A 24,958-nucleotide genomic window follows, 5' to 3' on the forward strand; every position below is an offset into this window, starting at 1 on the left:
ACAATAACTCCTCCAGTAATAAACTGGTACAGTAGTAAGGATGTTTGCAATTTTCAGCAAATTAAATATGGGATATTGAAATATTGAAGCCCCAATTATTCTTTATTATATAGCTTATCAATATTTTATTCTACAAGGGCACTCCGATTAATCATAAGGATGCACCGAATCCAGGATTCAGTCTAGTATTCTGCCAGGTTTCGGCCTTCTTCAGCAAGATTCGGATTCAGGCAAATCAACATACCTGGCCGAATCAAATTCTTAAAATCATGTGACTTTTTGTCGCATAAACAAGGAAGGAAATCATTTTGTAGCCACATATAGGGGTAGATTTATCAAGGGTCAAATTTCGAGTTCATGGGAGTTACTTAAACCTCCCATAAACTCCCATGGACTCAAAATTTGACAAATCAAAATGTATTAAAAAATTGAATTTTTCAAAGTCGGGTGAATAGAATCGACCTGCAAAGTCAAATCAAATTCAAATTAATTTGATTCGAATTGAAAAAACGAAAAGAAACTTGAATGTTGGGAAGGCTGCAAACAATTCCAATTGATCTCGGGACATCTTCCAGAGGCTAAAACAGCATTCCGGCAGATTTAAGGTGGCGAATAGTCGAATTTAAATTCTTAAACGGCCAGTGTATGATAAATTTTGAAAATCTAATAGAATTTTAACATTTCCCTAGTTGAATTTGACCGTTTTGGCCATAGAAAAAAGCTAGAAAATTCGAATTTTCCCTTCAAACCTTGATAAATCTGTCCCATAGTGTGCGGTTCTCTTTCTCCCTTCCTTGCCCTGATTTGCATATGTAAATAAGGGTTCCGATTCGGTTTAGTATTAGGCCAAATCTTTCACGAAGGATTTGGGGTTCAGCCAACATAACAAAAAACACTGCAAGGTTGGTCAGGTATTGCCAGCATTACTATTTGCATTACTTAAGTTAGGAAATTACATGAAATGTTCCATAAAATGCAATGTTCTGGTGGTACTGATAAGTGGGGAAAAACATAATAATCTTTTTAAACTAATTGTTCCAGTGTGAAATATTAATCACCCAATTCTTTAAACCCTGCATGCAATGTTACATAGTTAAATCAGGTTGCAAAAAGACAAAGTCCATCAAGTTCAACCAGTCCAAATGAAAACCCAGCATCTATACACACACACCCCTCCATACATAATACATACCCATATCTATTCTAACTATAGAGTTAAGTATCACAATAGCCTTTGATATAATGTCTGTCCAAGACATCACCCAAGCCACACTTTAAAGCATTAAGAGAATTGCCATTACAACATCACCTGGCAGTGCATTCCACAATGTCACTGTCCTCACCGTGAAGAACTACCTGTGCGGTGATCCTCTTTATGGGTAAAAAGGTCCCCTGCTAATTGTCTATAATGTCCTCTAATGTACTTGTAAAGTGTAATTATGTCCCCTCACAAGTGCCTTTTTTTCCAGAGAAAACTACCCCAACCCGTAGTAGTTTACCCTCATAATTTAAATCTTCCATCACTCTAACCAGTTTTAGTTGCATGTCTCCGCACTCTCTCCAGCTCATTTATATCACTCTTAAGGACTGGAGTCCAAAACTGTAGAAACAAACAAGCAGCACACTGATTATAGTGAAATAAGTGATTTGTTGTTTATTTTAGCCCATGTACATACAAGGTAAGGGCAACATTTCGGCCCTTTATCAAGCCTCTCCAAAACTGCACTGCATACTCCTGGTGAGGCCTTACCAGGGACTTATAAAGAAGCATAATTATGTTTTCATCCCTTGAGTTAATGCTCTTTTTTTATGCAAGACAGAACTTTATTTGCTTTACTAGCCACAGAATGATACTGCCCAGAATTAGACAATGTGCTATCTACCAAAAACCCTAGATCCTTCTCATTAAGGAAACTCCCAGCACACTGCCATTTAGTATATAACTTGCATTTATATTATTTTTGCCAAAGTGCATAACTTTGCATTTATCAATTTTAAACCTCATTTTCCAGTTTACTGCCCAGTTTTCCAACTTAGACAAATCACTCTGCAAAGTGGCAGCATCCTGCATAGAACCTATAGTTCTGCACAATTTAGTATCATCTGCAAAAATAGAAACCGTACTTTGAATGCCCACCTCCAGGTCATTAATAAACAAGTTGTAAAGCAAAGAACCTAGTACAGAGCCCTGTGGTACTCCACTAACAACACTGGTCCAATTAGAAAATAAAACCATGCTGGCACACACTCATAGTATTATGATTTGCTATAAAGTCCAGTATATTAATCCTTTATTAACCCTTCGAAAAGCTTTCCTTCCACTGACGTCAGACTAACTGGCCTATGGTTTTGAGGCTGAGAACGGGATCCTTTTTTGAATAGAGGCACCACATTAGCAATTCGCCAGTCTCTCTGCACTATTCCAGACCTCCGTGAATCCTGAAAAATTAAGTAAAGAGGTTTGGCAATCACAGAGCTAAGCTCGCTAAGTACACTGGGATGAATACCATCTGGCCCTGGACCTTTGCTTATCTTAACATGCTCTAGTCTCTGTTGAGTGCATCTCAATGTGCATCAATTCAGATTAGTGCATATCACTACTGCTGAACTAAGTCGTTTTTTTAAATAAATGTGTTAAATCATTAAATACATTCCTTTTGATAAAGAAAATTTTTCTGGATGGGCAGGAAACTTATTATAAATTGGAAAAAGATTCATGCAGGCATCCTCCTCAGTTAACCAGTTTAATTTTCTTAGAACGGGCCCTATATTTTCTGTATTTATATTTAGTAGAAATAAACCTCAAATATATACACTATGTTAGTAGTATACAAAACTCACTTACAGGAATACTTCAGATCTTCCCTTAATTTTGTGGTGAAGAATGTTAAGACCATATGGAAGAAATCTGTGTCTGCTTTAAAAAAAAAACATTGATTGTGTCTTGATTGACAAGTAAATGTTGCCGCTTCATTAAATGCCATAATTTGCATCAACAACATCATCATCTAATACAGCCAAAGTTCTTTGCTAAAATTCACTGCCTTCCCCGTCTGTATTAATATGATAAAATTGCAATTTGCTCTTTAATTTTTAAAGAAGATACTTAAAACAATCTGTTGTTTTTGCATCTGAGCAGTATTTATGTCTGACACATTTTGTTCTTTTCCTGTCACGTCTTCAAAATACTGATGCAGTGGCTCAGGTTTCAGCCTGCCACTTAGTCAGTAGTTCTGTGACTTCAGGCAACACTACATCACTGGTCCTTCACTGTATGCAACTTAGAAAGGTTCAGAGCTTGCAGTAGGTAGGTCATGTGTGTGGCTTCACATCAAAATAAAAATCAGATATTGTTTCTAATCCCTTTAGGAGCAGCTGCTTATAGAAATCAACCAACCAGGTCAAAGTGAGAATGCTTCTTCATACACATGTAACCCTATTTTGACACCTTGTATATTATAGGATGTTCACCTTTAATAAAAATAGTTTCTTACCAATACAGGGCCTGAATCCTATTTGCTATATGAAAGATACTGGGTACTTCTCTGACACAGTGTGTCCAACTAATGGGATCCAGAGATGCACTTACGGGTGGCTCCACTTGGAACAAATAATAAAACACACAATTGCTGTAACAAATATAACTTTATATAACCTGATAGTAATGTAAAATGAAATTACAATAATAATCAATATCACCCCAGCCCTGGGGATCCCTTGTGGAAAGTCTCAATCCTGGCACATTCTCTACCAGTACTCCGTTCCACACTCCACTCTGGGTGGATAAAGACAGTCACAGTCCCTTTCCCCCCAAGAGCTCTTAAAATTTCCCCAGGTAGCGTTACCTGCCCAAATACCTCTCCTGTTGGACAGAGGTAGTTGCTCCGAAATAGCAGGCACACGGATAACACCTGTCCTCACACAGGGGACACGGGCTGGAGACTTCCAATACCCTACCTCAGGTAGGACTCATGGGGGCTCACATAGTATCGGCATCCACAGTGTCTCAACATCCTCAAGCCGGGCTCCCAAGCTTCCCAAGCATGCAAAGCTTCTCTGAAATCAGCAGGGCAAGTGAGCACATTAAAGCCCTCTTTCAAATGGAATCCGGGTACCAGGCAGCTCCTTTCACAGTCTATCCGTTGCCTCTGTACTTTAGGCTTTTCATGGTCGAGCTTCCAATGCTTGGGGACAGTACCTCAAGCCCTCCAAGTGCCTCACCATCCCTAGGGCCTTTTCACCCTGCTCAACCCATGCACTCTAAACTAGAGTATAAATCTAAACAGACTGATCACATGGCAGCTCAACTTTTTAAAGAAATTACGCAACAGTGACACCTTATTGCCTAATCTGGAATCTGCAAGGGAACAATAGGGACAAAGGACACTTCCCCTACCATATCCAATTTAGGTTCAACACTTAGCTAGCCACACCAGGGGATTTCCAACTATGTGGGATTTTCAGACTATAGATGAACTTAACCCTATGGATCCCTGCACACAGATGAAATACACATTTTCTACAGATAAGAACAAGTACTTAAATATTAGATTTCCAAAATGTGGATTCAGGATATTTATTTAGTTAATACATAAACCATATCAGAGTGTAGGACATGAAGGAATGCTTATTTTGTTTCAAACCAATCAAGTCCTTAACCACAGGAAAACTACCCAAAGGCCTAGAACAATTTTATACAAAAAAAAAGTGATATCACGTGATATGCTTCTATGACAATAGATGAACAACATGGAAACTGATAGATTGTTTCAGAGGAGCGGATAGATTGTCTTTGCTGACCCCCCAAGTTTAAAAAGTCTAAAAGCTGAATTAGTGTAAAGAGGTGTCATTTATTTTACTTACAGTATTTGATTCCAAATTGTCATTTTGGAAATTACATACCGTATATTAATTTAATATCATTTACATATGTTAAACATGCTTTGGCATAAGATATCTTTATACGGCAATGTTTTATTAATCCTTATTTTGACGGTGCAGCATTTAGGTGTTTGCTTTTCAGTATTCATGTTTGATGAGATACTTCCTAATACCAGTGATTAATTTCACATGCGTGGGCTGTTACAATTCAAACAAATAAAATATATACACTAGAACAGTTATTTTAAAATGCAAACATGTTAATTGCCAGAAAGTCTGTTTATGTGCAAGCATTTCCTTTTTTTATTTATTTGAGTTTTGGGTTAAAATTTTACTTTGGTATATGACTGAACAAAAAATACACATGAACACGAATCAAGTGAAATAACAAACATGCTAAATGACCTTGATAATATAATGCAGGAAGATCTGTTCTGTGCAAGCATTCTTCTTTTTCATCTTTACTTGGGTTTTGAGTTCAATTATGTAAATCAAGTAGCCTATATCATTTTGTGCTTAAAGGAAAATTATAACTCACAACACTTTTTTTTTAAGGAAGATTATTCTGCAGCATGTATAAATACTTCTTTAAACATTATCATGCTTTTATAGCACAATAATTTTGAAATACATTTTTTTATTGACTGAATGAGAACCAGCTTTTATTGCAGTGACAACTTTTGATCACAGTATTGTCCTCATTTGTTGCATAAGATTTTTAAAGCAGGCAAGGGGCACTTTCCTAATATGATATAAGGAAAGCAGTTTTGCGTCCATCTTAATTTATTTATCTTTGGTTACACAGTTATCAAAAAAAATACTAAGGGGCAGAATTATCAAAATGTGAGCATAGAGCTCACCACAGAATAGCTCACACTCACTTTCTATTGATTTTTATAAGCATATTTATCAAATGGTGAATTCTAAGCTTCACACGTTGATAAAAACCCATCTAAAAATCCAGTAGGAATAGAAAGTGGGTGAATTTTTCTGTGGTGAGCTGTAATCTTACATTTTGATAAATCTGACTCTAAATATCATGTGATTCAGATCTTTTTTTGTGTGAAATATATGTCAAGTTTTCACTCCTACCTATTGTTATTGATTCAACCTCATGTCAGTAATAGTTCTAAATTTTTTCTCTCTTGAATTTCATTTCAGTGGATCAATGATATTGAGACAGATCACATGTATTCCCCATGGCCATCGAGTGTCCAGGAGCTACTAAGGCCAGCATTCCCTGGAGTAATTCGCCCTATTAGACGGAACTTCTTTAATCTGGTTGGTTTTGCCACTATAAACACTTGTATATATTGTTATTGGTTGTCAATGATTCTGTTTTACATTTTATATGTGCAGCTGAAATAGAATGTGACACAATTGTAATGACTGTGATGACATTCTGCCTTCTCAGCCAACTGTCTGAATTGATTATTTAGTCTCTTGGGTTATCAAAGGTGATGGGATGGTTAGGCTATAATTACTCATCAGATGAGTTACAAGTTTTTAATTTATCATTGGGACATCAAAATATATTTTCAGCTTGAACCTGTTGTACAGTTGTTCAACAAGTGTGGTCTGGGCTTCAGTTGGGAGGTTAAGCTTAGGGATCGTCATAAATTATCAAAACAGCACAAGTCAAATAATATCTGCCATAGAAGCCAATACAGCAAGTCTGATTAATAATCATAATATAGAGACTGCACTGCGTCTCTGGATACAAATCTCTACAGGGAATCCAACAATGCTGCTCGAGTTCTGGGAAGTAAGGTGGGGGGGCTCCCCCTGCCATTTGAAAGTATTCATTTGAAAGTATGATCGTTTACCTGCACAGCAGTTGGGGACCATCTGACAATTCCTATCAACAGCAGTAAAAGAAGGGGGAATTGCACTGCATACAGTCAGGTTTATGATAAAAACTGTAGACATCTTTTAATTAAAGTATATTGGAGATAGATTTCTTTTTCATTAAAGAAAGTAAAAATGGGATTTTATATTTTTGCCTTTACATGCCCTTTAAATGCATTCTGATGAACTGACACATATGCTTTGATAAATGTGGCAATTTGTAAACACTTTCCTGACTGTTCCTAAAGTATTTATCAGCTGTTTCTAAAATGTGAACTGATAGAAATCCTTTAGGATTGCCTTGTTCGATTTTCAGTTAATCCACCCCCTAGTCATTGCATAATTATATTCAGGGAAAACCATAAATTATGTCTAATAAACCACAGAGAGGTTTTAAATGCTTCAAAAAAAGCAATATTTTTTTTGTTGTTGCTCACGCTGATTTTGCATGAACTAATTCTTAAAGACTGTATAGCCAAAATCATCTTTTTTTCCATAGTAAAAATAAGGCAAGAGATTCTGCTGTCTTTGTTTTAGGAAGATATTCCACAGTGCCATTGCTATTCATATACCATCAGATATGTCCACTTTTATTTTTGTCCGTTTCTTTTTTCCTCCTTTTTTAATGATGTCTAATATCAGATTAAAAATGAAGGCATCTGCGAGACTAAAGCTATGGAATCACTAATGAGATAAGCAGGAAATAAATGCAATTAGTCGTTGCTGTTAGGTAGAAAATATGACAATGATTAATGCTGTACAACAAGCTTGCAGAAAAGAAATCACCATCTGGAAGTTTTGCAGCATATACAAAAAAGATTTCCATTTGTTTAAATTTATGTGAACATGCCCAGTTGACCTTCCCAAGGTGGCTTCACAACATTCAACACTTCTGCAGGATTTATCCACTGTCCTTTAATGTTTATTTTGAAAGTATTGGTCTAGGAAATTAATAATAATTTTATTAATATTAACCTCTTGCTGAGGTGGATCCCCTTTAGATATTAATGGGTTAATGTAATCGTTTGTGTACATCTAGTAACATATAGCAACGAATTAGATGTTTTTGTTCAAAGATCTGACTAGTATATGTTTCCTTAGTTGCTATGTGTTGCTAAATAAGTAACCATACAATACTCCCATAGAAACAACTGATAAGATGTCTGTTACATACCTCCTAACTGTCCTGTTTTTTGTGGGGACAGTCCTGACTTTGACAGCTCAACCCGCAGTCTTGGATTGTTACTGAAATGTCTTGACTTTCTCCTGCACTGAACAGCCAGGAAAAGAAACAGTTTCTAAAACTTAATTGGCTTTTGGCAGAGAGCCCAGAACACTCATCTGGTGCACTTTGATCATTTTGTAATAATTTTAGATTAGCAAAGAAGCAATTGTAACAATTTAAGATAAGCAGGTCTCTTGGGGAAACTGTGACTTGCAGCTTAAAGGGCAATTCACCTTCATTAGCAAAACTGTAATAACATAAAACAGAAAACTTTCATAACCTGCCAAATTTTGTAAAATGAACATGGTAATTAGGGTGTGTGGCCACAAAATGGATGTGGTCAAAAATGTTGCCGCACTCCATGCACAAAATCTTTTTGTCCCTCTTTCTATTTCAAAAATGTTGGGAAGTATGCAGTTATCATCTGAAAACTGATATCTGTTGACAATGTGAGCAAATATTAATGTAAAACAATGTTGAATTTAGAGAAGGCATTTCCTCTTTCTGTTTGTGGTCTGATTTAGTTTAGTCCCCAATGTATTTGCTTTATCTATTTTCTTATGGGAATTCTTATTATATTATTCTTAACATATATTTATAAAGCACCATCATATTCCACAAAACAATGGACAGATTTATACATTGAACATACACATATAAATAAAACATACCAAATACAACTGATGACCTATACAAGAGGTAAGAGAGCTCTGCACAATAGAGCTTACAATCTAAAAAGGAAAAGGGGCTAGGTTATCATAATATCTGCTTTGGAGACTGGTGTGTTTTCTACCCATGTATAGTATACTGTATATATCATCCAGTTCACAATTTAACAATCTGCACTAGGTTTGCAATGTATTATTTTGACAGTTTTTATAACATTCATTTGCTAACATAATCTTCAGAATGTAATGATATTTTTTGTCAGAGGTGCAGAATATTGCTTTGTTCTGCTAATGGAAACCAAAAAATATTTCTTCTAATGTATTTTAATATAATACGAGTCCTGGAACATTTTGTATAAGACTTGCTTCCGTTCTTATTTGACTTGCCAGGTTTCTAGACTACTTTAAAAAAGTTAAATAGTGAAACTTTATTCTAATCCTTCTCAGGGACTGCACTTTTAGTGAAGCCCTCTGGGTAGTGTGCTCATGATGAGAAACTTGCTAAGCTTTATGTGGATAAGAGGGAAGGGGGAACATGGATCAGTAAATTGCTGTAGCTTGAAGTAGTGAACAATGCTTAGCCATTTAAGAATGTCTTGGCAGAGGAGTTAAAAAGCCATTGCTGAAATAAATGATGCGTCCTGTTTCTGGAGAGGTTGCAATGTATTTCAGTGCTTGAAGTCATCTCACCCATACTGATGTATAATCCAGTAAAAACCAATGAAGCATGTACTCAAGAGGGTTGAAAAGCAAAAAGCTGATGAGCATTAGAATAAAAAGGGTTTATAGTCACCTCCCAAAACTCCAGCTTTTACACAATCAAAGATTCTTCTAACTAAAGTCACATTGTCGTATTGCTGGTATAACACGTTGGTCAATGCCAGTGCTAAATTGTTTTGTTAAAATCTAATATTGTAACGCTTGCCAGCCACTGTGTATCTATGTAAGTATGCTTTAAATCCGATTCACCCAAAGAGCACTTGCATAAGAATCCACACAGATATCCCAACTATGATTGGACTGGTTATTTAATATTACTGATAAAGATATACCCCCATCCTTTTTAGTGATTGTTTTATTTCTGTGTGTGTTTTTAAGTTACATGATACTGTACTGAACACTTGCAACTCTGAGTTTACCCGATCTGGCATGTGGAGACACTTTAAGGTGCAGTTAACATTCAACTGTGTTCCTTATGCATTTAAAGGGGTTATTCACCCTCCAAACATTTTTTTTTCAATTCAGCTGTTTTTAGATTGTTTCCCAGAAATAGATGTTTTTCAATTACTTTACATTATTTATTTTTTACTATTTTTCCAAAATCTAAGTTTAAAGTTGAATGTTCCTGTCTGGTGTTTGAGTCTGGCAGCTCAGTAATTCAGGCAAAACAAGGAAGCACGCTACGAAGGAATCCATTACCCGGAGACCGGGGAACACAAAGTTAACTGCTGCTGGTGAGGCCCAATCCACTCTGGTCATGTGGCAGAACACAATCAATAATTAAGAGCGCACCTAGAGTCTCACCATATTGCAAGACTAGTGAATGCGAGGGTATAGGTAAAAATACAAATTTACTGAGTATTCCAATAAAATCATTGTTTCATAAGGACAAACACACGAAGGAGGCAGGGGAGAGCACGGCTTAACACGTTTCGTGACAGTGCTACTCAGTACCTCAGAAGCCTCAGTAATTCAGGTGCAGGCTCTAAATTGTTACAATTTTGCAACATTGAGTTGATTTCAGGCATCTCTGGAGTATTAGCAACTATTGGATCAATTCTAACAGCTGCCTTTAATGAAACCCATAGATTCTGCTTAGAAGGGACAAAGATAAGAAATGTATCAACTAAATGTATCCATTTAGAACAGTTTACAGGGTCGGTGACCCCCCCTCCCAGAGCCACTTTACACTTTAATATTAGAAAAACTGTGACACATAGAAAATAGAAAGTCATTGGAAAAAGTCGTGATTTCTGGTGATCTATCTGAAAACAACTAGTTGTTTGAAGTTGAACCACCCCTTTAAAGGGTAGGGAGCTAAAGGCTACTGCTAACCTAACCTGCTATAGTTAGTGTTAGAGCAGATTGGAAAGAATGCCTTTAAGATGCTTATTGTAGGGTTGTTAAATTGTTGCATCAAACCTAAAGAAAATTCTACTAGGCAGTTATGTAAAATAAACCAATTATCTGTTGCAGCTAACTGAATGCTGGTTGTAAGTGTAACATTGCGGAAGTTTTTTTTTTTTTTTTTTTAATGTATATTATTTCCAAGTCGTGTGTGTGTATATATATTTCATTTAGTATCAGTTTGCCTAGCTACAGTATATCAAGTATCAAGTTTTGTCACAGCTGTTGTATATCTTCCCCAATAGATATCTAAGGGATCCAGGCAACCTGTCAATCTGTATGTGTCAGGCTGAAAAGCACAAAATCCATACAATGAAAATTATTAACCTCAGGGGAATATGGACCTTTTATTAAAGTGATATATAAAAACAAACAAACAAACATATTAAGCAAATATGCCTGATTTTTGTCTGTCTAGTGTAAAATGCTTGTAATTTTGAACAATTATGTTATTTTATTAATGTTTTCAATATTTAATTAAGAAGAAAAGTTAGTGCTTTTTCAGAAGTGAGTTGCTAATAAGTGGAAATAATTCTGTTTGTATGTAAAATACTGTAGTGTGATATTACGGTACAATTAAGGGCTTTTGCAATACAATTTGGCCAATTACTCCATATGGTTTTCCATGTCAATAATATCCAATAATAAGTGTTCTCCATTTCACTGTTGAATCATGTTCTGCAAAGCATAGAAGACTATCCATGTGGCAAACTATTCACATCAATTTTCTACCATTTACATTTTAATTAATTGTGGATGTTCCAGTTGGCCATACTTACATATGTAGTTTAGGTAGGATTAAGCAATTACTGCTTCTCTGTTTGTTAAACTGAGAAATTAGCCCATGGGTTAACTATTTGTTTTTAAATATTTATTTTCTCAGGTTTTGTTTGTGGACCCTGTTCAAGAGAATGCAGCTGATTATTTGAAGCTTGCAGAATTATTTTACAGACACAATGTTCCTCTAAGGTAACATATACTAGGTATTCATAAAAGAGTCTGTGGAAATAAAGAAAATGCATGGTAAACTTGTATTAAATAATGATGCCCCTATCTTTATGGTTATCTGGGATGTGCTACATTTGACATTACAGGTATAGGATCTGTACTGTATATTTATTAAAGGAACAGTAACACCAAAAAATCAAAGTGTTTTAAAGTAATGAAAATATCTTGCACTATTGCCCTGCACTGGTAAAACTAACCTGGTTGCTTCGGAAACACTACTATAGTTCATATAAACAAGCTGCTTGTGTAGCAATGGCAGAAATTGTAAAAAGGATTTATCGCTATATAAATAAATGATGATGGCACAGGTTAAATAGTAGTTAACAGATAACACCATTATGTTCTACAAATCTTATCTGCTGTCTGCTGTATAACCTGATCCTATACTCCTTTCAATGGATGCCCCCATTTCTACACAACCGCTTATTTTTAAATATAGTAGTGTTTCAGAAGCAAACAAAGCAATTTTACCAGTGCAGGGCAACACTGCATTATATTTTTATTACTTTAAAACACTTTTATTTTTTGATGATACTGTTCCTTTAATTATTTTGGGCAGTTCAAGCAATTGCAGTTTCAGCACAATAGGAGAGCAATTAGAGGTTGATGAATTTATCAGTATATACATTCTGCCAAACAAAAAAGCATAATGCCTTTTTTGTACTGTTTGATTTTAAAACTGTATACATTATAGTCAATTTATAGAACTCATTCTTTGAACACACCTGCATGTTAAGGCATAGCAATAACGCACACCCTATTGTTGAATAAATGATCTTTACGTTAGTCTTCCTAATGTTTTTTGCATGGTGTGTGTGTGTGTGCGTGCGTGCGTGCGTGCGTGCGTGCGTGCGTGCGCGCATCCTCTCATTTCACCATTATAGAACCTTAGTTTTTTCTGCTTGTTTTTTTTTTATTTCCCTAGGATTGGATTTGTCTTTGTTATAAACTCTGATGAAAAAGTCAACACTGGGGAGGATGCAGGTGCAGCCTTCTTGCAGGCATTTAACTACATTGCAGAGGAATCTGATAGCGCTCAAGCATTTTCTTTCATCATAAATGTAAGAAAGGAAGTATTCTGTTAAAAAGTAGTTTTTTTTTAATGTTGTATTACTGTAATCTATAGAATTTTACTGTATGTGAGAGACTGCTTCTTAAAAGTACAGAATCATTGTATAAGTTCCGCATGCCACCACCCGTCTGAGGAATTCGCACTTTTGTAAACCACTTTGGGGACAAGAGTGACAGCTTAAGTTTTATAAAACAGAGGTACCCTGATTATTGACAGCCCCTTCCCTGTAGCTCAAAGCACTACACTGGGGGAAGGAAGGCCTGAAGGAATATTAGATATAGCGAGAAACATTGTGCCAATTCTTATTTGGACAGAACTCTAGTAGGATTGTTGTTATAACATTGTTTTTTTGGGGGGCTTGAATTTACAAAAAAGGTATTAAGGGAAGCTATTAAATGCTAGCTATGCTTGCTTATACTCTAAAAGTATTTTAGAAAAATGTAATGTACATTGAGTATAACAACACTGCTAGGAATCTCCCAGTACTGACCTAGGAACCTTGTGTAAAAGAGGGATTACACCTCTGGTCAATAGGTATATATATAAAAAGCCCAAATATTACTTGTGTATCTTTTTAAATGGTGCAGTGTATATTGATATCTTTCTGGCCAATAGGCATCAGTCATTGTGATCATTGTTGACCTTAGTATCCCTATTTCTACAGGTTTAAAGAGGTTGTTTTTTCATATGTAATATGTTTTAGTGCTTGTCCCAAAGTTTTTTGCATATTTTACAGATGTATAATAAAGTAAATGATGGGGAAACCCTTACTGTAGACATAATAAAGTCTGTCTTGAAGCATGATCTTCCGAAGGTGGATGTTGACGAAGTTATGGGTTTACACTCTGAAAATAACAACAAAATAAAGGTAAGTCCATCATTTCAAATGGTTCACCATATCTGCAGCTAATCCAATTTCTGAGCCAGCACACTGGCCCCACCCCTAATTATGTACGCATAACTGGTTCTTTACTCTTTCAAAAATACAGTTTCTGTGAATATTGAATTGTTTTGTCTAGCTTGTTCTGTTTCAATACTATAAGAACACTTTCAAATCTATTACAATTTCAGTTATGGATGCTATCCAACATATATTATCATCTGCTCCAAGTACTTAGGGGAGGCTGTGTATGGTTAAAAGGGTATTTTGCATGAGAGCATTCAGTAATACAGTGAATTCAGTAAGGGTCACATTATGCCACAGAAAACAGTATCGTAAGGCTGCCAGATTCTGAAAGGGAAATCTGGGAGCATAGTAATATTTGTGAAAATATATGAATGATCAAAAATGTATGTTAGAACAAAATCACAGCTGCATGTTTTTATTCTCATATTTTAAAACTGTAAATTGTGTTTTTCCGTATTACCCTTGAGAGGTGATGCAGGATGTTGAATATTATTCCAGAATGGCAAATGCAGTGCAGCGGGGTTTATGTATATTTCCCCAGAGGACAACAGTATGAAAAAATAAATTTTATCCCAGAGAGATAATTCGTTTTATTTAACATCCTTTAAGACACATACAGCACTCCTATTGTTTTAATCTTTCTGGCAACTTAACCAATTGGGAAAGCATATGTACCCACTTTGTGTTAGAACATTGGGTAGATTAACAGTTCATTGTTGGCAAAGCAAAACTATTTTTTTGCTAGTTGCTAATTCAGTATGTGCACTGAGGCTAGGGCACTTTGAGGTCCATAAATCTTTGGACAGAGACAACTTTTTTCTAATTTTGGTTCTGTACATCACCAAAATGAATTTTAAATGAAACAACTTAGATGCAGTTGAACTGCAGACTTTCAACTTTAATTCAGTGGGTTAAACAAAAAGATTGCATAAAAATGTGAGGAACTAAGGCCTTTTTTTAACACAATCATTTCATTTCAGGGGCTCAAAAGTAATTGGACAATTGACTCAAAGGCTATTTCATGGGCAGGTGTGGGCAATTCCTTTGTTATGTCTATCAATGAAGCAGATAAAAGCCCTGGAGTTGATTTGAGGGGGGCTGCTTGTATGTGGAAGCTTTTGCTGTGAACAGACATGTGGTCAAAGGAGCTCTCCTTGCAGGTGAAACAAGCCATCCTTAAGTAAAAACAGAAAAAAAACCATCCGAGAAATTGCTACAATATTACAAAATCTACAGTTTGGTACATCCTGAGAAAGAAAGAAAGAAAGCACTGGTGAACTCGGCAACGCAAAAAGACCTGGACGTCCACTGAAGACAACAGTGGTGGATGACGCAGAATAATTTCCATGGGGAAGAGAAACCCCTTCACAACAGCCACAACATGTGAACAACACTCTCCAGGAGGTAGGTGTATCAATATCTAAGTCTACCATAAAGAGAAGACTGCATGAAAGCAAATACAACGGGTGCACTGCAAAGTGCAAGCCACTCGTATGCATCAAGAATAGAAAGGCTAGATTGGACTTTGCTAAAAAAACATCTAAAAAAAAGCCAGCACAGTTCTGGAAAAACATTCTTTGGACAGATGAAACCAAGATCAACCTCTACCAGAATAATGGCAAGAAAAAAGTATGGAGAAGACGTGGAACAGCTCATGAGCCAAAGCATACCACATCATCTGTAAAACATGGCAGAGGCAGTGTGATGACTTGGGTGTGCATGACTGCCAGTGGCACTGGGACACTAGTGTTTATCCATGATGTGACACAGGACAGAAGCAGTCGAATGAATTCTGAGGTGTTCAGAGACACTGTCTTCTCAAATCCAGCTAAATGCAGTCAAATTGATTCGGAGGCGTTTCATTATACAGAGGGACAATGAACCAAAACATACAGCCAAAGCAACCCAGGAGTTTATTAAATCAAAGAAGTGGAATATTCTTGAATGGCCAAGTCAGTCACCTGATCTAAACCCAACTGAGCATGCATTTCACTTATTGAAGACTAAACTTTGGACAGAAAGGCCCATAAACACAACTGAAAGCGCTGCAGTAAAGGCCCACCTGGAATCTGTTGATGTCCATGAGTTCAAGACTTAAAGGAGAAGGAAACCAGTTTGCTAAAAACCCTCCCCCCCCCAGGAAATGCGCCATACTCCATACTTACCCCTCGACGCAGATTCTTCCAACGGAGTCCCACGCATCCATCTCCCGCTTCCTTTGAAAGCTGACTGGGAGATCGGTATTTCTGCGCATGCGCAGTTGGAGCAGTTTGCCGGTTTGCGACAATTGTGCATGCGCGGTATTACACGGAAGTTGCCGATCTCCCAGTCACCTTACAGAGGACGCCGAAGGTGGACGCATGGAACTCCGCTGGAAGAATCTTGTGCCAAGGGGTAAGTATGGAGTATGGGGCATTTCCCCGGGGGGTAGTTAGTCTGGGGGGAGGGTCTACCTGAGGTGGGGGTACAGGGTTTTTTTGCAAAGGGATTTCCTTCTCCTTTAAGGCTGTCATTGCCAGTAAAGGGTTTTCAACTAAGTATTTTCAGTTTTTTAATTTGCCCAATTACTTTTGAGCCCATGAAATTAAGTGATTGTGTTAAAATAAGGCTTTAGTTCCTCACATTTTTATGCAATCTTTTTGTTCAACCCACTGAATTAAACCTGAAAGTCTGCAGTTCAACTGCATCCGAGTTGTTTCATTTAAAATTCATTGTGGTAATGTACAGAACCAAAATTAGAAAAAAGTTGTCTCTGTCAAAAAATGTATGGGCCTCACTGTATAACCCAGTATTCTAGTGGGCCAGTCTTACTTTAAAGATAAATAATTCAAAATCCACAAAAATTAAATAGTATCTGTAAAGTTTTCCTATGCAGGATGGTTAATTTTAGGTGAGTATTCTAAATGAATTTATTTCCATAATATCCCTCTATCTATGCTATTACAAACAAACATTTGTATTGAGTGACTTTCAAAGCCTTTACTGTTGGGAGTCCTTCAAAACATTTGGACCTTAACTCAGAAATCACTACATGTAAATACAGTATAAGAAAATTGACAACACGAAATCTAAATTAGGCATGGTGCTTGTGTTCTATGTTTTATACATGATCTATTTAGATCAATAAAAACATTCTTAGAGATTTTATGTGTTTAGAAAATTGTTTGAAAACAGATGGATGTAATTTGTATTTTAAATCAATTCTCATGAATGTTACATTATTCTGAAATGAAGTCCTCAGGCTGTTTTGAAAATACTCAAGATACACACGTTTCATATACTGTAAGTCACTGGACAAGTGAAAACCTGTTCTCTTGAGACTGTAGTCAATTTGGCTGAGCAATAACAATGCTGATAGTAAAGGGAGCTGTTTTTATAGAAGACTTGTCTTTCTGTTCTGAGTCGGAAAGCAAAATCTGTTTTTGCTCAGCATTTTTGTAAGGCCAGTTGTTGAGATTGATAGTTGAGATCTTTGTTTTCATCATATAGTAGATAAATGGCATAACGTTAAAACATATGTTTTCTTTCTTTTGCAATTTAAATGCTGTTTGAGGTAATCTGATGTGCCTGATTTATGATTTTGTACTACAGTAGGCAGCTGGAAAGGGAAGCATTAGTTAAGCATATTAGTTAAGCATATTAATACACATTTTATAGATTTATGTTGGATTTTTATTAATCTTTCCCAACTGTTAATTGCCTTATCAGGATGCAAGACAGTTTATTTGAGAGCTGCTAGCAAAAATGAATAGCAATAATGAGTTAATAATTCCTTTCCCCTTGATCATTGATGTTTTTGAAGATGCTATTGGATGCAGCTGTAATCGTTGGAAGTACTGTGGGCAGTAACCCATGGCAACCAATCAGATTGCTGCATTCATTGTTCTACTTGCAGCTGGCTTTAAAAAGCTAATCACCGATTGGTTGCTATAGGTAACTGCCCATGGGCAAATTTGCCCAGTGTTGATAAATGAGCTCCAGTTTCACTGTTTTTTGCACTTTGCACCTGTGAATAGAACAGAAGCACCTACAATTTCATTTTGAATATAGTGCATTTCACTTTCTGCATTTGCATGAGATGGTTATGGTTATTAAATGAGCCCTTATGCATGTGACTAAAGAATTATGTGAAAACATATAATTAAGAACTTATTCAGAAGTGCCCACCTCTGCACACAGAAATTACGTTTTTATTCTGAGGTTTTAAGGTGGTTTTTCTGTCTATACAGATAAATATTATAAATATGTGCCAGCTTACATACAACTCTGTGTTTACCACAATTTTGATGGCATTTGATTGTATAGTGCCCATTTTTATATTAGTAAACAGGTGTCTAAGATCATTCATGGCTCTCTATATAGCAATAGAGCAGTAATAGCGTATGACTTATTTCCACTTAAGCTACAAGTAGCTGGGATCAAAATACTTGTTCCTCCCATTGGATCAGTTGGCATCAGTGTGAAGCTCTGTTAGTTGCCTTCAGCACGCAAAGAAAATGTTGCTTCACATTTTAGTCCCACTACTGCGCTCATCCTTTGTGCAGCTGTTACTGAAATGCATTCATCCTACTTGCTACCTATATCACTATTAATATGTATAAATAATATAACTCTTAATGCAGCTTTTCTTGGGATACACTTATTTGGTATATATAACCCATCTCGGTTATCTCAACAACAAAAAAATAGCTTTAGAGGCGCTGAATATATCTTACACAATGTTGAAACTCTATCTCAACGGTACTGTAAATATGCTTATTTGGGGTTTGAATTCACTTAATGTTTAAATGATTTTCTATAGCTATACACCTAAAATATAACAGAGCATTCATAAATGTCAAGTGTACACAAGAAAATGAGACTTCAATGCTTGTCTACTGTTCTTGTCTCTGTTATACTGATTCTAATTATAATTGTGCTATATTTAATGCATATCTGCTGTGGTTTTAATTTAAATAGGCAGGAGCAACCTTTTATAAGAAGAGTGGTCTGGGTCCATTGCCTCAAGTTCTATTTAATGGTGTGCCCTTTAACAGTGAAGAGATGGATATTGAAGAGATGGAGACTGTTATTCTCCAGAAAATCTTAGATGCCACAGGGTTTTTTCAGAGGGCAGTGTTCATGGTAAGCTTCTTTCTCTGAATGCATACAAGTCTTATATAGTATAGTTTTTAGCTAATGTTTTGTGTTGACATCTGGTTTGAACAATAGGTAGTGTGTCCTCCAAACAAGAGGAAGCAATCAAATATATTTTTATTAATCAGTGTTACCCTGGTATACATTGAGGTTACCTTCATAAATTCTTAATTTTTTTGGTTAATTCAAATTATATCCAAATAGAGATTTTATGTGCAGTTAAAGATTATTATTGTTGTTATTATTATTGATGTTGTTATAATATTTTTTGATACACTTATATACTTCCTATTGATAGAAGTGAGAGTTAGTTTTATAACTGATTCTTTGGTTTTTTTTTTATAAAAAAGGGTCTTCTCTCAGACCAGTTTGATGCTGTGGATTTTCTGATGGATCAGCCTAATGTGGTTTCAAGAATGAATCCTTCTATACTTACCAGTGAAAAGAATTATATTAATTTTATTTCACCATCAGGTAAACAAGATTTATAGGGTGTGGATTAATAACTAAGGATTTTCTTCCACAAAATAATTCCTTTTTCAGAGAAAATTGCAAATGATCTGCACATCTTAAATTACATGCGATGTACAATTTTCATAAAATCAAGTTACTTCACAGATTGTCTAAAATGGAGTTTCTGATAAAAGATTTTTTTTATGCATATACTCGTGTTTACATCTGATCTGCATTCCGCATTTCTGTTCATAACCTTCAGTTGATGATTTTTTTTTTTCTTTTGTGAAACATTCTAATGCCAAGTTGGTATGATGAACGGTTAATCAGACCCACTAACTTACACTGGAAGGAAAATTTTAGTCGTCCTTTTGTCATAGCTCAGGTAAATCAATTGGCCCACTGTGGCCAGTCAGTTATAGCACGAAAGACATGGCAGCTGTGGGTTGTACACCTATGATTTATATTGATCTTTTAGACTGTGGTTAGAAATGTATGAAGTAGATCACACTTTTTAGATTTAAACATTATCATTTTAGCTTGAGTTGAAATAGCCTTTCTGTTGCTCATGGATGTATTACATTTACACCAATTCTTCCGGGGGTTGTAAAGCTGTAATATCAACTCTTCATCTTTTTTCTGACAGCTGTATGTCTGTCACCTGGCTCTTAATGTTACCCCTGCCCAGATTGTAGCTTTAGGGCCTCTAGAACATTTTGTAATCACTTTGTTTACTTTGTATAACCAGTGTGATATTTACCCCTGCCCATATTGCTACTATATTTAGTACTGTTACCATCCTATATTTATTTGCCAGCAACACATTGATACAAGCATTGTTCATCATTCACATGCACCTGCGTCCCTTAAACCCTGCATCTGTGGAACTACAGTCTAAATTCACAGTCAAACACATTATTTATTCATTATTTTTTGTGCTCAGTATTTTTATTTTTTTTTTATTACTGCCAAATACGTAATAGTGTGCAGAGACATGTGATGATCACAAAAATATGTTCATAAATATACAGAAGCCAACTGGTTCCACCACAAGATGTTGCAGGGGTCATAGGATTGTTCTCTGGCTCTACAATATATAATTAATGTGGAGAGCATACTCTGCTGTGAATAATATTTATATATTTATATGAATATACAGTCATATGAAAAAGTTTGGGAACCCCTCTTAATTCTTTGGAGCTTTGTTTATCATTGGATGAGCTTTCAAAGTGCCTTATGGAAACAGTATTATTTCAGCAGTGACTTAAAGTTTATTGGATTAACATAAAATATGCAATATGCATTATAACAAAATTAGACAGGTACATACATTTGGGCACCCCGACAGAGATATTACATCAATACTTAGTTGAGCCTCCTTTTGCAAATGTAACAGCCTCTAGATGCCTCCTATAGCCTTTGATGAGTGTCTGGATTCTGGATGGCGGTATTTTTGAGCATTTTTGCATACAAAATCTCTCCAGTTCAGTTTAATTTGAAGGCTGCCGAGCATGGACAGCCTGCGTCAAATCATCGATAGATTTTTCATCCCATAGATTTTCGAGGAGACTGTGACAGCCATTCCAGAATATTGTACTTCTCCTTCTGCATAAATGCTTTTGTAGATTTCGAAGTGTGTTTAGGGTCATTGTCTTGTTGGAATATCCAACCCCTGTGTAACTTCAACTTTGTGACTGATGCTTGAACATTATCCTGAAGAATTTGTAGATATTGGGTTGAATTCATCTGACCCTCGACTTTAACAAGGGCCCCAGTCCCTGAACTAGCCACACAGCCCCACAGCATGATGAAACCTCCACCAAATTTGACAGTAGGTAGCAGTTGTTTTTATTGGAATGCAGTGTTCTTCTGCCATGCAAAACACTTTTTGTTATGACCAAATAACTTTTGTCTCATCAGTCCAAAGCACTTTGTTCCAAAATGACTGTGACTTGTCTAAATCAGCTTTTGCATACAACAAGCGACTGTTTGTGGCGTGAGTGCAGAAAGGCTTCTTTCTCATCACCCTGCCATGCAGATGTTCTTTATGCAAATTGCACTGAATTGTAGAATGATGTACAGATACACCATGTGCAGCAAGTCTTGCAGGTCTTTGAAGGTGATCTTTGAGTTGTCTGTAACCATTCTCACAATCCTCCGCATAAATTCAAGGTTTAACAAGCTAATCCAACCAATTTGGGGTTGCCAGTAATCAGTATTGAGCAGCTACATGCATTCAAATTAGCAAAATTACAAGGGTACCCACATTTTTGCACAGCCAGTTTTTCACATTTGATTTAATTTCTAAAGCGACTGTATTACATTGCACAAATATGATAACATTATAGGTCTTGCTTACACACCATTGGCCTTCTAACAGTTCACCTGGTGCTTGGTAGTGGGAGGGAGTAGGAACCCTCCTAGTAAATATGCAGCCAAAACAAATCTGTCACACACAATACAATTGCGGGAAAACCCTGCAAAGTTTATTGCATGTAGTGCAGTGTTTCATGGCATGCTCCTTCTTCAAGCATGCAGATTCGTGATAGGTGCATGTATAAAAAAAGGCTCCACATTTCCATTATTCAAGAGATTCTGCAATTAGGAGCAGATTTATCAAAATGTGAGTTTAGAGCTTAATAAATAAAAACTTAACCCACATTCTGTTAATTCTTATGGGATTTTTAGAGTTGCATTTATCAATGGGTGAAAGCTAGAACTCGCCATTTGATAAATAGGGTTCTAAAAGTCCCATAGAAATGAACAGAACATGGGTGAATTTTTATTTAGTAGGGCTTACACGCGGTCTTTCCTGTGCTTCCCTGTGTTGGGCTTTCTTCCGTTCAGCCACAAGGGAGCGCAGGAGTAGACTCACTCAATTATTGTGAAGGGGGCTGTACTCACACAGACGCATGTAAGCACCAAACGCAGGTGGGACGCAGCATGTTGCATTTCACCTGCATTCGGCGCATACATGCGTCTGTGTGAGTACCGATCAAACCGAGTTATAAATATCGATGTACTGTGGTCCCACTTCTACCTGTCTTTACACCTGTTATTTGCATTCCTGGAAATTATTTTTTGGAGATTCACTGCTTAATGTCACAACGGTGAGGACATTTTTGGTTAGCTGTTCTAACTATTTTACACCATCTTGGATGGGGAATTAAATGTGTAAATCTGGGGTCTATTTGCTATTTAAACTACTGGAACTGATATTTTAAAAAAAAATTATAAATCTTTTGAAAACCCTTGAGGAAGTCACCAGACACATCAAATGCTTTGGGACTGAGAAAGGCATTTATAAGAAGTGTGGATTTGGCAACTAAACAACAATCAAGAGATTCATCAGAATTGAATGCCTGTATAATATCTAAAGTACATTTTTTTTTATAATAAGCAACATAATCCAAATGTATTTTATATTCATTCCATTTATTGTGAAAGTAATATGTCAAATATTTTTTAAAAAATATGGCAGGTAAATTTGAGATACAATAGACACATTCTTTAACTAAAATTGTATGTTTTTTCCAATAAATTGATAGTAACATTTGGATGGAGTGAATATAGCTTCTAGCTTTGTGATTAATGCGATATTTTTTCTGAATGGTTGCATCTATACATATCAAATAACCTTGTTTGCCTCTGCTGATATTTTTGATAGACTACATCATTGCTCATAGAGGATATATATTTACATTTTGCTGTTTAGTTTGTGAAAAATAGAAAAGTAATGTTCTTATACTATGTCCTCATACATTACTAAATTTTTAAAGGGACATGAATGGCACTAAAAGTGAATGGGTGGAATGTAATAAAAGTCGCAAAGAGAAAAACAATTCTCACTAATAAAAATCCACATCTCACAATGTAATATTGTTCCTTAAACTGTTATTGCATTACGAATTTTAATTACGCACTCTTAAGAAGTGTTTGAAGTTGTCGTAATCTTTTGGAGCAAACAGAATGACTTTTTCATTAAGAAGTTTTATTACATTTACTGCGCATTGGCGCAAACTATAAAATTTGCAAATGGTCGGCTAAACAGTTTCCGGGTTTGCAAAAGCTATATTAAATTCGTGCAAAGCTAAATTTGTTTGCGCAAAGGCATAACTTTTCGCATTGCGAATAGTTTTTTCAGTTACCGACTTTTATTACATTCCCCAAATATGTTCTATCACCTCCTTATGAAACCAATTAAAATTAGTTTAAAGAGGTAGTTCACCTTAAGTTAACTTTTAGTATGTTCTAGAATGCCCAATTATAAGCAACTTTTCAATTGGTCTTCAATATTTATTTGTTATAGTGGCTTAATTATTTGCCTTTTTATCCTGACTTTGTCCAGCTTTCAAATGGGCGGGTCACTGTCCCATCTAAAAAACAAATGTTCTGTAAAGCTACACATATATAGTTATTGATTAGTTGAATTACTCCTCTTTCTATTCAGGGATTCTCCTATCCATATTACAGTCTCTTATCCAAATCCATGCAAGTTTGCTAGAATAATTTGGACCCTAGCAACCAGATTGCTGGAGAGCTGCTGAATAAAAAAAATAAACTCAAAAAACACAAATAAAAAATTAAAACAAATTGTCTCAGTATATCACTCTCTACGTCTTAATAAAATTTAACTCGAAGGTGGAAAAACCCCTGTTAGAAGTTACAGCAATATATAGTACAGCTTATACCTGATTGGCTGAAAATAATTTTTTTTAATCTTTTTTTTTTTTTTTTTATTTAGTTGCACCAAAATATACTTTAAATGACTTTGATACCTTTTCCTTCCTGGACTTACAAGACAAGAGTGCTGTCATTGCAGAAAACATGAAGTATTTAACTAAAGAAGGTATGTTTTTTTATTTTAACAACATTCAACATTTTGTTGACCTATGCATGATAAAAAATAGTATCAGTCTACTAAACAAGATTAGGAAAAAATATGCTTTATGCATCATTTGCAATTTCAGCAATTGTGGTTTTCAGGGAAGGGGGAGAATATTAAAATCCTCAATACTTTTATTGGGAGTTTGCTGCTTTAAATATTTAACCTATGCATCCCTCTGGATTCCCAAATAGCTGAAAGCTAGGGTTATAATTCATTAACAAGGGTTACTGTACTGTATAATCTTTTTTTTTTTTTTTTTTAACACTACCTGAAAGAAAACCAAATGACTTTGCCCACATTGTTTTAGGAAATAACATTCTGTAAATACTAGTTATAGATTATTTCAATAATTTGTTTTAACATTACTTACAAATCTTGTTTTATATTGTAGTTAACACCAAAAAGTTCAGTCTCTCATATTTATTTTTAGATGAGGATGTAATTCATGCAGTCACCATCTGGATTATTGCTGATTTTGACAAGCCAGCTGGGAGACAACTGCTATCTACAGCTTTAAAACACCTGGTAAGGTAAAGGGAATTGCAAGATTCTAAATAACACAGGGCAATTTGTGTGTAAAATTCCAAGGTATCTGAATATTACATCACTGTTTTCCTTCCAATATTTCGATCACTTTCAGTGATGATCTACTGTATATTGTTACCAGGATTTTAAAAGAAACTATATAGTTTCAGTTTTTTACTCAATACACACATTAGTATTCATCCACTGTTCAGGAATTTAC

General features: G+C 35.7%; 1 protein-coding gene across 1 annotated transcript in view; it reads left to right on the forward strand.

The window, feature by feature from the left end:
* uggt2.L (UDP-glucose glycoprotein glucosyltransferase 2 L homeolog) overlaps positions 1 to 24,958 on the forward strand; it is a 139,046-nt gene that overhangs the window by 34,578 nt on the left and 79,510 nt on the right. Inside the window, exons 13-20 of the mRNA XM_018247246.2 lie at positions 6,043 to 6,162; positions 11,633 to 11,718; positions 12,683 to 12,818; positions 13,566 to 13,697; positions 18,696 to 18,860; positions 19,223 to 19,346; positions 24,070 to 24,174; positions 24,644 to 24,738. Coding sequence (XP_018102735.1) covers positions 6,043 to 6,162; positions 11,633 to 11,718; positions 12,683 to 12,818; positions 13,566 to 13,697; positions 18,696 to 18,860; positions 19,223 to 19,346; positions 24,070 to 24,174; positions 24,644 to 24,738 — 963 coding nt within the window. The remainder of the gene's footprint in view (positions 1 to 6,042; positions 6,163 to 11,632; positions 11,719 to 12,682; positions 12,819 to 13,565; positions 13,698 to 18,695; positions 18,861 to 19,222; positions 19,347 to 24,069; positions 24,175 to 24,643; positions 24,739 to 24,958) is intronic.

Source organism: Xenopus laevis, chromosome 2L (assembly GCF_017654675.1).
Source record: "Xenopus laevis strain J_2021 chromosome 2L, Xenopus_laevis_v10.1, whole genome shotgun sequence".
Taxonomy (NCBI): Eukaryota; Metazoa; Chordata; class Amphibia; order Anura; family Pipidae; genus Xenopus; species Xenopus laevis.